This window comes from Nanorana parkeri, unplaced genomic scaffold, assembly GCF_000935625.1.
Source record: "Nanorana parkeri isolate BGI_ZX_2015 unplaced genomic scaffold, ASM93562v1 scaffold1, whole genome shotgun sequence".
Classification (NCBI taxonomy): domain Eukaryota; kingdom Metazoa; phylum Chordata; class Amphibia; order Anura; family Dicroglossidae; genus Nanorana; species Nanorana parkeri.
Genome location: NW_017306269.1, coordinates 4,924,986 through 4,939,574, shown reverse-complemented (window position 1 = coordinate 4,939,574; position 14,589 = coordinate 4,924,986). Strand labels below are relative to the sequence as shown.

Genomic DNA, 14,589 nt, shown 5'->3' with positions numbered 1-14,589 from the left:
CCCCCCCCCCCCCCCCCCCCATATACCTGGGCAGTTTACTTGTCTTTGGCAGGAAAATCTCCAAACTAAGCTGACTAGACCTAGTGGTCTTGGATACAATGGATACAAATAACTGACATGGACCTCTGCCCAGCTTTTATTACTAAAATTCAGTATCCTGTCTGTCCCACACTAAGTTCCAGAGTCAGTGTAGTAGGGTGCATGGCCAACAGTGGCACTATATAAATCTAAAACAGAAATAGCCAGCACTCCTTAAACACTATGAGGTGTTCAAAGCATATATTTGCAGCCAATCTATATAGAAGCTACACTGCCCCATCAAGGCCCTTCTGTATAATGTGGTCCCTAATCTAACAAAGCTTCCAACGTAGGACAGGCACAGCAATGACTAAAGATAGATATGCCTGGAGGTAGCCAATTCCTTTTTAGATGTGCAGATATACACTGAGAGTCCAGTACAGCACACCTGCAGCTTGGGACTGGTCAGCCCAGCGCCCCGGAAGTCCAGAGCGGGAACAAACAACCGAGTGTGACAACACTGCTCCTGTTGGAAGACACTGACAGCGAGTGTTGTCACCCTCTGACAGGAAGTGACTGGAGAAACTCTACACACTGAACAAATAATATTCTGCCAGGCAAGGTAACATATATACATTTTTATTTGAGTTTAGATACCCTAAAAAAGCAAGTACCTAGACATGTGTTAGTGTTTAGAAACCTATAGATCTACTCACTAGATTGTGTTCTGCAGAATGAATGAAGACAGCCTAGGTTATATGGTAAATGCCGCCTCTTTGTTTTGTGCCCCAGGTGAACGATTTTGCCCTGGAGTAGGGCAGGTGTCGGCCACTGATGAGATAAAGCGGGAAATCATCCACCAGCTCAGCATTAGACCTATGGCCCACAGTGAAATGGTCAAAGCCTTGCCAGAGGATGTAAGTGTGACACAATTTTAATTACTATTTATTTATCGTCCATTGAGGAGCACCGGAATTCTTAGTCTGTTGGGTTATACTGCCGCCTACAGCAGTGTAACCGGATAGTCTAAGGATTTTTGTGTCCCTCAATGGACTTCAAGAAAAGGATTTTATGGTGAGTACAAAAATCCTATTGTTCCTTTGTTGTCCCGTGTTGAAAAGTGATGAATATATATCGCACAATGTCTGCTTAGGGTTGCAGTGTACCCATCCGTCACAGTAGAAATAGCCACTTTTCCCAAAGTTCATCTTATGGTAAGAGTCCGGGGTGGGGGCAAATAACTACAATTCTACTTTAAATGTTAAGTACTTCTCACTGCAGTACTTCCTATCTGTGGCTGTGCCCCTCCTGCTCACCACTCTTGTATCCAGCGTCAGTCCTCTTCCAAGTTGAATGACACCCAGTGCTATTTAACCCACTTCCTGTGAGCCCAGGGTGTCATGGAAACGCCCCCCTTGAGTTATGTCATCAAGCTGCACTAGACTCACAGGTGTATACTGCAGGGAACGACGCTTAAATCATTACTTTGGTTCCAGTCTCTTCAGCTTTCAGAACTAACCACAAAGAAATGGGCGGGGGGGGTACCCTTCCTGTTCACTTTAAATGTTAAAGTAGTATTAAGGTCTGGGCGTTTTTTACCTTAATGCATTCTCTGCATTAGGGTAAAGACAACCCAGGACCTTTTTTTTTTTTTTAACCCCAGCCCCCCCCCAGTCTCTCCCACACTTACCTCCCAGCTGCGCTCATCCCTGCCGCCGGGACCGAAGCTATCCTCCGTACCCCCAACTTCCGGGTTGCGGGGAGCATACTGATGGCAGAGGAGCCATTGGCTCCTTCTGCCATCAATCAAAGAAGTAAGGGGTGTGGCCTGCCACTGGGCTGTGTGTGTCTATGGACGCACACAGCCGCAGGGCGGACGAGTGCGCACGGGTGCCTCCATTAGAACGGTGGTGGCACCTGTGCAGGGGGCGGTGGGAAGAGCATGGCGGGGGGACACTACAAAACGAGGAAAGAGGTACTTTAAAAAAAAAAAAACAGCCTCCAGCAAAGGATGGTCTCCTTGAAGGAGAAATGAGAAAAAAATGTTGGCTTTAATATCACTTTAATTTTGGAGGTGTTAAGGGTTAAGTGTTATGGCCTCATTTTATGGTGTAGTATTAGGTAGTGCTTTAGTGTAGGAGCTAAAAATACTGCTATTCCCTCTGGTTCCCATCACAGGTAGCCTTGTGCTGAAAACTTGTTAGTAAACATTACATTAAGAATACTAAATATTTGCTAACCAAAAATACAGTTCACTGTTCTTTTAACGTCAATTCTGCCTTTAGGCCCTGTTCACATTATTTTCAGGTCCGGATCAGGTGCGGATCTACAGACGCGGTGCTATGTGTTTAGCTGTGTTTTGGCCGCGTTTTTGATGCGTTCCAGTAAAAAATCTTTTTTTTTGCTGTAGTGCAGCTGTCAGTATGTTAGCTGCAGTGCAGTGCGTTTTTGACGCGTTTTGCGCTTCCTGACCGTACAAAATGTGACATGCAGTATTTTTTCTGTCGTAACCTGAACGGACTGCGCACTTGAGAACTGTAGCCCATAAAACACATAGGGATACATTGGGATGCATTTTTAGTGCAGGAGCGTACAAATCGGGTCAGCACAGAAAACGGACGTTGTATGAACAGGCCCTTAGTCTTTAGGCATTTCCTGGGCTTTCCCAAACATGTGATCACTGGGCTCGGCTGTCTCAGTGGTCACATGATCATTAGACCGTACTATCAGCTCTCCATTATTAACAGTGACTGGGGATACACAATTAATGGCTCTCGTAGCATGAAACAGCAACATTGGCTGTGTGCATGTATGTAGGAGCACGGTGTTTAAGCCCACCACCATGCCCCCACATATATGCATACGGCCAGTGGGAAAGGGTAATGAAGATCTGTACAGACTGTTGTGTTCACACGCAGATGGTGCCTTCTTTCGTCATATCGCCCAACTTCCTCTCTGCAAATTAGCACAGCAAACAATGTTCATGCATTTACTGTTGAAGTATTCTGCACACAAACAACTAAGATGAAATAATAAAATAATACACATATGTAGATGAATCGTAGGATACTATTGGCAGGCTTTTTTTAAGGGCAGCAGGTACTGTGTGATTGACATGGTTTAAAATGCCTTTATATTGCTTTATATCGTGTTAATGACTTTCTTTCTTTGAAATGACAGGAGAACAAAGAAACAGGAATGGAGCAAGTGATTGAAACAATCGCGTCTTTTAAGTAAGTTGAGTGAGTAACTAAAACCTTTTGTGTCACTTTATCCCAGCTTTCTATCTTATGTGTTTGTCTTTGTTGTTTTCTCTTTTAAGAAAGCCAGGCTTAACAGGAAGAGGCCTGTATGAGCTGAAGCCCGAGTGTGCCAAGGATTTTAACCTGTTCTATTACCATTACTCCAGAGCTGAGCAGTCTAAGGTAAATGCTGTGTTATTAGATATGCGTTTCTCATTCGACAGTGCAGAACAACCTGTACTAAGCAATAGTACTTTAAAGTGGATCTGAACCCAATCACGAAAATACCATATAAGCTTTAACGTGCAAATACCATTTCATAATTTGATCATAGCAGTAGGTAGTGTCTTGTACCATGTTAGCCATCAAATAATGCAGAAAGCTTGGCGTTTACATGATACCCTTTATTGGTTAATGTAAGATAATTAAAGGAGAACTATGGGGTAAGTGTTTTTCCCCATAGTTCTTCTCAGGGTCACGGGAGGACAAACTAGTGTCCTCCCGTGATCCAAAGCTCAGTATACGGGGAGCTGTAGCTCCCGGTATACTGAGACCGCCGCAGATCATTACTGTCGAGATCCACCCAGCTGCATGATTGTCAGCTGGCTCTGCCTATCTAGAGCTGATCTGCCAGTCAGCGCTGGAGGGGAGGGTGTAGGGAATCCCTGCGGGGAGCCGTGAGTGACAGTCACGGCTCTCTGCAGGGAGATGATCGAGAAGTGAGCAAGCGATGGTATGTGTTCGCTCCCTTCCCGATCTATTGAGCTGACATGTGACAGTTTCATTGTCACACGTCGACTCGAACTATGAGGCTGAGTGAAAATCACTCACCTCATAGTTCTCCTTTTTAAAATGCAAGCTTTCAGGATCCCTTCCTCCTGTCTTCATAAGAGGCTGAAATGGTAATGAAGCCCACATATTGATACATAGAGGAGCAGTGAACTATAGTGACTTAAACAATTAAAACTATTTTGTGGGTCAAGAAAAAATAGTTGTGTTTTTTCAAAGTTAAAATGAATTGCTCTTTGTAACTCCGTATGTAAATTATGTGGGTTTTTAAAACCATTTTAATAATTGTATAAAAGCCTAAAGAAGGGATTTGTCATCCCAAAAGATTGCGTCTTTCTTATTTTAGGTTAGCTAAGAAAGGGTATCCCAAAAGCTGGCCACACACAGCTTGACTTTCGTCCAATTCTTGCCATTGGTAGCTCGGTCAGCACCACCCAGCTCCACAAATTAGTTATAAAATCAAAGGAGACCGGTGGAAATGTGTCAGCCAAACAGTGACGTCTTCCTATCGGATGTAGTAACTTTGGGTATTGAGGCAGCCTTGGGTTCTGGAGGCTGGCTAAATAAGTAGCCAACAGTGGAGATTCCGCCATACACATTTTTTAGTGTGGGTAGGGGAATCCCTTCCTCAGGGCAACATCGTGAGGTCACTGTGCTACCCTGAGGAAGGGATCCTGCGCTGCACCAAAAAGTTTTTTTGATGCTCATCAATAAACGAGTACTTTTGCACCTTGAAGTACTGTGGATCAACACTCCGCCATCCGTGGTTTTTACAAGCACCACCATTTTCATTTTGGTGGCAACGCTGTATAGCATGCATCTGGTAATTTCCTCCTTGACAGCCAGGCACCTAGCATTTCCAGAAGGCCTCAATAGCAGCATCCATGTTTCACTCATGAGAGGTTTGCTTTCATTTTTTATTAACAAAGCCAAATGACGCCAGTTATCTTCCTTTCACCACACATGAAATGTTTAGAGGATGGTGTTGACTTCAAGCGATCTGCTATACTAGCCAATAAATAAAAAGTACAATTTCGCTAAGAAGTGATTTATTCATTTGTATATCGCTGACATTTGCTTTGCAGAGCCCTTAAAGTGCTCACATCAGTCGCTGCACCAATAGGAGCTTTCCCTTAATGTCCCTACAATGTACACAAGCCAATGATACTACCAGCCCTGCAAGCACCAACTGGTTCAACAAAAGTAGATTTGGGAATTGACTGAACTAGGTGGAAAATTATCGGTCAAACAGTGACTGCATCTTATCAGATGCATTCGCTATTCAGGCAGAGGACTAATCTAGTGTATGGCTAACTTAAAGTGATATGAAAGGTTTTGTTATTTCAAATGCTTATTAAATTACTTACAATGGATGTTTCTTCTTGATGATTCAAAGTTTTAGCTTCCGGCAGAATCAGCCTGTCCTCTGAGCAGTGGCCCTGATATCCGGTTTTAGGATGGTTCCTTTCCCTTGCAGGGTCCTATGGAGCCACCCTTGTGTGTGCTAGAAAGCTGTGTGTGTCTCTACAAATACATAGGCACAGCAAGGCAATTGGTTCCCCACTCCTCCTTCCTCCCTCCTCCCTTCTGCAAGCTAGTAGATGGACAGCTGCTGGAGACTGTTCTATGTTTTGCTCCCTCGCCGGCTTTAGCAGTGAGGCATGTCTTATTCACTGCCAAAAATGCTGCGAGAGAACCCCTGCCTTATTCCTCCAGCCAGCAAGGGAGCAACACATACCACCAAGTGAGTGTTTGACTGCCTGTATGTTTCCTCCAAAGCAATCCAGCCACTGGTAACAGGATCACTAGTTAGATTTGGGGACTGCCCATCAAAGGACTAATGTGGAAGTCTAGGAGACTGAACAGGTGGAGCCAAGCTTGACTTTTACAGTTAAAGTAAAGACTTGCATGGTAACTATGCTCAAGCATCTGTTCATCAGATCCGCAGTTTGCTTTGCTCAGGTATCTAACAGTTTAAGTAAATCCATGAAAATGCAAACGCATGTAATAACTCTAGAAATGGTCTTCCTTTCGGCAGGCTGAAGAGGCCCAGCGTAAACTGAAGAGACTGAATGAAGAAGATACAGGTACAGGATAGTCCACTATTCTCTCATCTAATTTAGTAGGCTGTAGTTGTGGGAGCCAATCAAAACCGAGTTTAATGTAAAGTATTTTTAAAGATGCTTCTGAAATTCTGTGTTCTATGTTCTACTTGTGTGTTTGTTAAGGAAGTATCGCCTTCAAGTATAAATCATTGTGAAGTTCCTCAGGGGACCAAGTGCATGGAGCACTTGGTCCCGTTCTTATTCATGGTTGCAGCGTGCATTAAAAGGGCATCTTTATGTTTCTGCAGGATGTCAGGTCCACCCCTGAAGCCCAATATATGGGTGTTCCTATGGGGGATCTACAGCACAGTAGCCACTGCCCCTTCTCTCTGTAGAGCAATGTTCTTTTAGCCCCCATCTTGTTGCATAAATAGCCAGATATAGCCTATATAATTGGAGGGTAGCCCATTCCTCTTTAAAAGGGACAAACCAGAAGCCCAGCACATCACAATGGCAGCTGAAGCCCCCCCTGTGTCTCCACACCAAATCCAACAAAACAAATATGGCAACCGCACAAATCAATTCTTAACTAGCTTTTAAAGTGAGGTGAGCATGGAAGGGCTTTTGACAGTAGAAAACACAAAAGGTCCCAAGCACACTTCCCAGCTAGCCTGCAAAAAAATAAACATGTTTTACAAATGAACAATTTGCATTAGAAACATTTGAGCAGCGTGGTTAGAACAGCAGTGTGGGGAGGGGGGGGGGCGAACTGTCGACCATGTTAGAACATCAATCATAGCACGGATCAGAACAAGACTAAGTGCTGCATGCATTCAGTTCCCTCAGGGATTCAACATCATTTTTCAAGTTGTGGTGATGCTTCTTTAAACATCCTGGACTTCATGTATCAGAACAATGATGAATGGAAGAATTTAGTTATACTTGCAATGTTTCTTTGATGTATGAGGACATGTCTAGTGTAATTGCACTGAAGTTAAAAAAATATATATGTATTTTCTGTTGCAGCTTTGCCTCCTCCCGTGCTGCCTCCATTTTGTCCTCTTTTTGCCAGCCTCATTAATATTCTCCAATCTGATGTCATGCTCTCTATGATTGGAACTATTCTTCAGTGGGCTGTAGAACCCAATGGATATTCTTGGTCTGAGGCTATGCTACAGAGGGTAAGCAGAGACTCCATGCCCAATAGTAATATTTACTACACATGCACCAGTTTAAATTGTATTTGAGGGTCATGCTCTCTATTAATGAAAGCCATATACGTCTTCACTCCTTACTGTAAATATTCCTCCATTGTTTCACAGCCATCCGGCTTCACATATAATGGTGCAGGTTTGTTTTGGTGGCATTATTTTCAATGGCATCCCAACTTACTAATCCGGTGTACCTGGGTTGGAGTTCACCTTAACACATGATAATGCACAATCGTCCTTTGTGCTGCACTGTGTCAGCAAAAATGGTGCAGCTGAAAGGAGAACTATGGGGTTAAAGCTTTTCCCCATAGTTCTCCTTAGGGTAACGGGAGCACACAAACTAGCGTCCTCCCGTCACCCTAGGCTCAGTATACCGCGAGCTGTAGCTTGCGGTAGCTCGCGGTATACTGAGACGCCGCAGTATACAGCGAGCTGCTGCTCGCGGTATATTGAGACGCCGCACCTGAAGCGGATCCCGACAATTAAGCCGGGATCCGCCTAGCTGCGTGACTGACAGCTGGCTCTGCCTATCTGGAGGCAGAGCCAGCTGTACCCGCCCCCTCCCCCGTACGTTCCGCCAGTCAGCGCTGGCGGATCGGAGCAGGGAGGGGGGAATCCAGCCCCTCCCCTGTCACAGCAGAGAGCCGTGACAGGATCGAGAGGTGAGCGAACGCCGGTATATGTTCGCTCACCTCCCGATCTACTGAGCCGACCTGTGACAGTCTCATTGTCACAGGTCGGCTAGAACTATGAGGTGAGTGAAAAGCACTCACCTCATAGTTCTCCTTTTAAGGTCTCTTATGGTCTGTTGGGAATGTGTTAACATGAATGGGCTAACACGACACATGTTGATGCGTGGCATTGCATGCGTTATTGCACTGCATAGGGCCTTCGACTTGTGCACCTGCTTGGTGCCTATTCTTTACATAATTGCTCAAGTCACACAATGACAATTTTCCGTAGTGGGATTGCTATTATCTTCGCTTAGCCATAAATGTATGGCATGTCTATAGCACTTTTCCTCCAAGGTACTTAGACCTTACACATGCAACGCCCGTAAAGAAGGTAAAGTGCAAGGTAGTATTATTTCGTCAGTGCTATTGATTTGCCGCTTTGCCTTCCATACAACCATTGCAAACCACTGCATACCTATATCATCTAGCTGATAAACACAGAGACTCTAAAACTTTAAAGAAAAGTTATAAACAAAACCATTTGGAAGATAAAATGGTACATAAAGTGTTAATCCTGAAACATGAAATCATAAATGCTTTCTTTCTCTATAGTTTGGACACTGGTTATCCATTACACACAATGCAATTTTACCAGTGGACCCTTCCTACCATACACACAATGCTAGGTTAGAAACTTGGATAATGGGCAGTGATTTGTGATCTACAGTCCAGACTTATGCTCTCAGGCAACGCCTAGTGCACATAACCTGTAATAAGAAAGCTTACTAGAGATTTCTCCCTAATGGCATTCTCATTCTACCATTGTGAAGGTTCTGCATTTGATCGGAATGGCGTTACAGGAAGAGAACCAGCAATTACAGAACGTCAGTGAGGACAACGTTGTCACCTTCACTTTCTCCGAGAAGATCTCCAGTAAGTTATGAGAGATGAAAAATATATTGCTGTTTGTAATACTAAGGTTAACCACGCCTCCACAAAGAGAGGAATCCGGCCGCACACTGCTTGGACTCTCTGGAAAACATCTTTATTCAAACTTGCACCGCTCAGCACAGTCTTGCCTTTTGGTCATCCTTACAAACGCATTTCATCCTATCCAGGGCTTAGTTATAGAGCTCTAGAAATAAGCCCTGGATAGGGTGAAATGCGTTAGAGGGGCAGAGAAGGGGGGATTGTGCTAAGCTGCAAAACTTTAAAAACGTTTCCCACTTTTTGGCCACTTTTTTTGTTCTAAATGTACAATAATAATAGAAGTAGTCTCAGCTGCGTATATTTGCTGACATATATGTGGAATCCATGTGCTGCTCTCTAGTTTCTTAGCCAAGTGTGCTCCTTTTTAAATTATTTATTTTGCTAGCAGTAAAATGGTCTCTCCCAGTTGAATCATTTTGCTTAAGTTGATGATTTTCCCTGTTAGCTGGCTTCTGATCAAAGTGAGTGTGGTAGAGATTTTCAGTGTATGTCCCTGTGGGTGGGGACTGATGTTGTTGTTTGTTCTCTGGTAAACATTTCATACTGTGTAATTGCTATAATAATTTAGGAAATTGGGATACATTAAAATGACATGATTTTTTATATTTTATTTATGCTTTTAGGACCTGGTGAAGGTTCCAACACGTCCCCCAGCATACTGGCTTTATTGGAGACGCTACAGAACGCTGCTCATCTGGAGGTCCACAAGGACATGATCCGCTGGATACTGAAGGTGTTGGATTAGTAATACTGTATTATGTTTTGTATTAATGACATGTAAAGCTGAACTCCAGGCAAATGGCAAAATACACAGTTGTGACTGCCAAAGCATTTGTAATTCTGTTCAATAAACACTTCCACAGCCCCACCACACAGTACAGACCAGACAGGTGGTAGACCTGACATTTCTGTACAGCTTCTTCACATTTTGCCCCCCTCCCTCCCCCCCAACCTGTGACTGGACAGTAAAAGAGCAGCAACTCGGAGGTGGTTATCTCTCTCCTTGTTCCTTTCACCACATGTGCATTCAAAACACCTGATTGGCTCCTAGTTCTGCAACACCTATTTTAGTCTGCTGTACAGGGAATTGCAAGACAAAATCAAATTCAGGTACTAGTTGCATTTAAAAATACATTAAATGAAAACATAATTGCCTGCTTGGAGCTAAGCTTTAAATGATAGCAAGCAGTGGACTTGCTACAAATGAAATGTCAGGGAATGAGGTCTAAAGCATATCTGTATTTCAGATGTTCAGCACTATTAAGAAGATTCGGGAGAGCTCATCTGCCACCCCTGTGTTGGAGACCGAGGGAAGCGGATTAGAAGAGGTAAGCGCCTGTAGTTCTCTAATATAACACATTTGTTGGATTCATTTGGTCTCTGTGTTGTGAAATATAATACTGTTTAGGTAAAACAATGAAGTAGGAAAATGAATTGCTGATTTCTGTGCAGCATTTGGTAGTATACTGGTGTTCCTCTTTTACTTTAGGGACTGCTTCCAATATGACAGATTATCTATCTCCTCCACATTTTAAAACCTTAGAAACTGACTACACACCTTGTGGAAAATATTCACTAACCTCAGACATACAGCTTTAAAGTGTTTGTAAACCCGAAAAAATGAACTTTGTTTATTTGGTTTGGTCATATAATATTGAACGTGTTCTGTTCTATCCTGTCTGCGTCCGAGCAGGGACACCTGCACCCGCACGGACGTGCAGTTCGGGTGAGCGTAGGGTGGCGTACGGCTGCGCACTCTCATAGAGAAGAACAGGCTGCTGTGTACAATCACACGCAGCACCTGTCCTTCCCGGGAGCGGCCCCATACGGCCGTGCACGCTGCACCGATCTGTACGGGCCGGCTGTTACTCGTGTGAATGAGGGCTATGGGAGTACGCTGCCGTGCGTGTGTCCGTACTCGGACAGGATCGATCCTGTCTGCGTCCGAGCACGGACACCTTCACCCGCACGGACGTGCCGTTCGGGTGAGCGTAGGGTGGCGTACGGCCGCAAACTCCCATAGGGAACAGGCTGCTGCGTACAATCACACGCAGCCCCTGTCCTTCCTGGGAACGGCCCGATACAGCCGTGCACACTGCATGGATCTGTATGGGCCCACAGTTGTGTGAATGAGGCCTAAAGTTGATATGTTACATATGATGTTTTTTAGATTATACTGTGTTCTCTAGGAAGTTCAGTTTTCTGTATTTACTGCATGTGTTACATAAGATGCTACTGTGTGCTTTGCAGAGCACGCGTGATAAAGACAAGGCCGAGCGGAAGAGGAAGGCAGAGATTGCCCGACTCCGGAAGGAGAAGATCATGGCACAGATGTCTGAAATGCAGAGACATTTTATTGATGAGAACAGGGAACTCTTCCAGCAGTCCTTAGATGAACTTGGCGTATCTGCATCCACATCCCATGATCACAGGTGAGATGAGCACTTTCTGATGTGGTGCCTGTTAGATGCTCATAGTCTATAAATGAGGAGATGACTGGGGTTTTTTCACAACATAGATAACCATCAGTATTGTGGTGCATGATGGGGTGTTCAGGTGGAAAGAAAAAACAGAAATACATGGCAGCTACCTAGTTTAATAGTAGGGTGGTGGTGCACAGTAGGAAAGTCTTTTTCAAAGGATTTTATTGGTATCGGGGTTATACAAAAATCACACAAGATCTTGGTAATACAAGGAGAAAGAAGAAACAGAGTATCCTTCAGCACATAACAAATGACTGTGATAGCAGTGGTTGCATAGACATCTAGCATGAACATAAAGTATAATGAACCCCTCCACATGCCGGGACGAGACGGAGTGCATCCCCAACACCGCCCCATGGGGCGGGTCGTTACTTGAGGCCCAGCTTCCTGATCGCACAGGAAGCTGGCTCTATGTTCCCCTACGGCATTGCCGGTCAGAGGAAATCTCCCTCTGACCGGAAGTTTCGGTATCGGGAAAGGTATCGGAGCATTTGAGCGAGTAAGAGTACTCGCCCAATTACTCGGTATCGGCACTGATACTAGTATCCGTATAGCTGCATCCCTAGTATATACAATATTTTTTTTTTCAAACAATATTTAATACATGACAAATAATTCCCAGAGCACTGTAGATGAGCTAAGACTACACATGTAAACAAAGGCTTTTTACAACAGTATGTAAATGGAGGTAAAGTTGGGGAAATGAGCTGCTGGCTGGCTAAAAGTCTGCGTAATATACATTTGCAATATTTCACATTTACCTAACTAAAGAGAAAACATTTGACAAAGCACGATCGAGCGAAAATACATACAAAACCACTAAACGTTCCCTTTTAATGTTTGCCTTCTCAGCGGCCCTGCATTGTTGGACGCCAAGCTTATTGCTCTGGGCCCTCATCAGACCCGCTTTACAGAACAAAGCCAGCTGGTGACCTGCATTCTGTGCCAGGAGGAGCAGGCGTTCAGTGTGGATAACAAAGCTATGGTTCTTGCTGCCTTCATTCAGAGATCCACAATCTTCTCCAAGAACAGGGCAAAGATTATTCAAGATCCAGGTAAGCAGCTGTATAGGAATGTTATGGTCACGGTGTGCTGCCAGTATCTATTCATTTATTCCTGGAATAGAAAGCATGCTCTGCGGGATTAGCTTTCTCCTTAGGAGGATGGATAACAAAAAACAAGGAGAAGGCCTCCAGGGCTAAACCGTTCAGTCAGAGACCTAAGATTTTTGGTTAGCTGGTGCCCAAAGGCACATAGACTTGGGTTTTCTACTGATGATTGGACTCTTCTATTTGGGGCAAAGTCTCATTGCTTCCTCTGGGCTAACCACACAATGTTTTAACTGTATTGGGTCCTGCTGCTCTTATAGCCAGATCTGGAGATTCACTGGTAAGTGCTGTCTGGATACTGAAGTATTGGGCCTTGACCTGATCTGTTCCTCCTGCTAAAAGGCCTGCTGAATTCCAGCCTTTTGTATTGCTGTTTACTCTTCTTCTACTGACTCCTCTTCTCTCTAGCATTCGTCGTTTGCTCATCTTCTGGTGGCACTTCTGTGCCTAGCAGCCACAAATTGCAATTACTTTGTTTATAGCTGGCATGTGCGCTGCGCAGTGGCACAGATAATTCACCAAGTGCACACCGATCTACTACTGCACACCGCACTAGTAGCTAAGGCAAAGGCCCTTCATCCTACTCCCAGTCTCTCACAGCAGTGATCAATGTCCTATTGCCAGGCTTTAGTTGGGGGGAATGTTCATGTTCAGATATTGACTTTCAGAAAGTGGTGGATCAGGGTGATGGGTGACTCTGTGAAAGTTAAGGGGTGCTTCTTTGACTAGTTAGCCCTGATTATACGGTCACCTTAACTTGAATGCAATCATAAACCTAGCATTTAGAGTTCATCTAACCCCTATACTATAAAGAAAATATCTCAACAAACCTGAAACTGTCATTGTGAGAGACAATATAATATCGAAATTTTGCTGAACACCAGCCTCATGTAAAAATCTTCAGAGCAAACCCGACAATGAAATTCCAACAATGAAAGCTACTAATTTGAGAAACCGATTTGGATTATTAATCTCGCAATGTAGATTCCACTCTGATGTTATAAACTGCTTCATGGCAGCAGTTAGGTGAAATCCTAAAGTTCCATTTACATACAGTAACTTTGTGTTTTAATTTATGGTCTGCGCAGAAAACTACGATCCACTGATCATGCATCCGGACTTGGCATGTGGAACACACACAGGAAGCTGTGGGCACATCATGCACGCACACTGCTGGCAGAGGTAATTATTACATTATATTGCTACTATGTTGTCTGTAAATCTATAAAAGTGCATATTTATGTGACCCCCCCCCCAGGGCAGCAACTGGGCTACTTTAGGGGGAGTTACACATAGACAACTGGTGGGTATAGCTGATACTACAGTAATATCTGTGTGTGCTGCTTAAAAGATTATATAGGATCAGATTTGAAAACGGGCTTGGGCATTTTATTTTGATTTTTCTTTTACATTGTTAAAGAAGATCTTTGGGGTTCTCAAAAGTTAACCCTTGCAGTGGAACTGCCCCCGCACTGCAAGGGTTAACTGCTCATTTTGGTCTAGGGAATAGAATACAGAAGATACATTCACCTGATTCTTAGTTGTGCAGCAGTCAGCACTCGCCTCTCTCCGGCTGTGGTATGTCCCATGGTGTCTTCACGTCTAATAGACCTGTTAGATGTGGTGATGTCATGCCAGAGCTTTGAGGAGAAGAGGCAGTGGGAGCTGATCTAGCAGCCAGGCAGGATCTAGGATCAGCTAAGTATATTTTACTTATTTACAATCGTAGACAAAATTATTATTATTATTATTATTACATAGTATTTATATAGCGCCAACAGTTTGCGGTTGACCCTTCCTTTGTGGGGGGTAGTTGAAAATCCTGGAGTTTCCTCTCTTAAAATGAGATAATCCAGTAAAGATAACCTGATTGTCCCCATTACTGCCTTGTAAGTTACCCTGTATAGACCGAATAGTGGGTAGGCATGTGTGATGAACTTTTGGCAGTCCTTTGCAAACAGACCCACACATTTATGGAAATCCTGAAGTTTTAATTCAGGCTGAACAAATATTGTCTATATACAGGAG

The 14,589-nt window shown here is 44.0% G+C and overlaps 1 protein-coding gene across 1 annotated transcript in view; it reads left to right on the top strand.

Moving 5' to 3' along the window:
- The window catches only part of UBR2 (ubiquitin protein ligase E3 component n-recognin 2), a 76,663-nt gene that overhangs the window by 46,018 nt on the left and 16,056 nt on the right, over positions 1–14,589 (top strand). The window contains exons 22-31 of the mRNA XM_018555975.1: positions 3,199–3,251; positions 3,341–3,443; positions 6,088–6,136; positions 7,121–7,275; positions 8,810–8,912; positions 9,593–9,702; positions 10,217–10,297; positions 11,220–11,401; positions 12,305–12,507; positions 13,650–13,743. Coding sequence (XP_018411477.1) covers positions 3,199–3,251; positions 3,341–3,443; positions 6,088–6,136; positions 7,121–7,275; positions 8,810–8,912; positions 9,593–9,702; positions 10,217–10,297; positions 11,220–11,401; positions 12,305–12,507; positions 13,650–13,743 — 1,133 coding nt within the window. The remainder of the gene's footprint in view (positions 1–3,198; positions 3,252–3,340; positions 3,444–6,087; positions 6,137–7,120; positions 7,276–8,809; positions 8,913–9,592; positions 9,703–10,216; positions 10,298–11,219; positions 11,402–12,304; positions 12,508–13,649; positions 13,744–14,589) is intronic.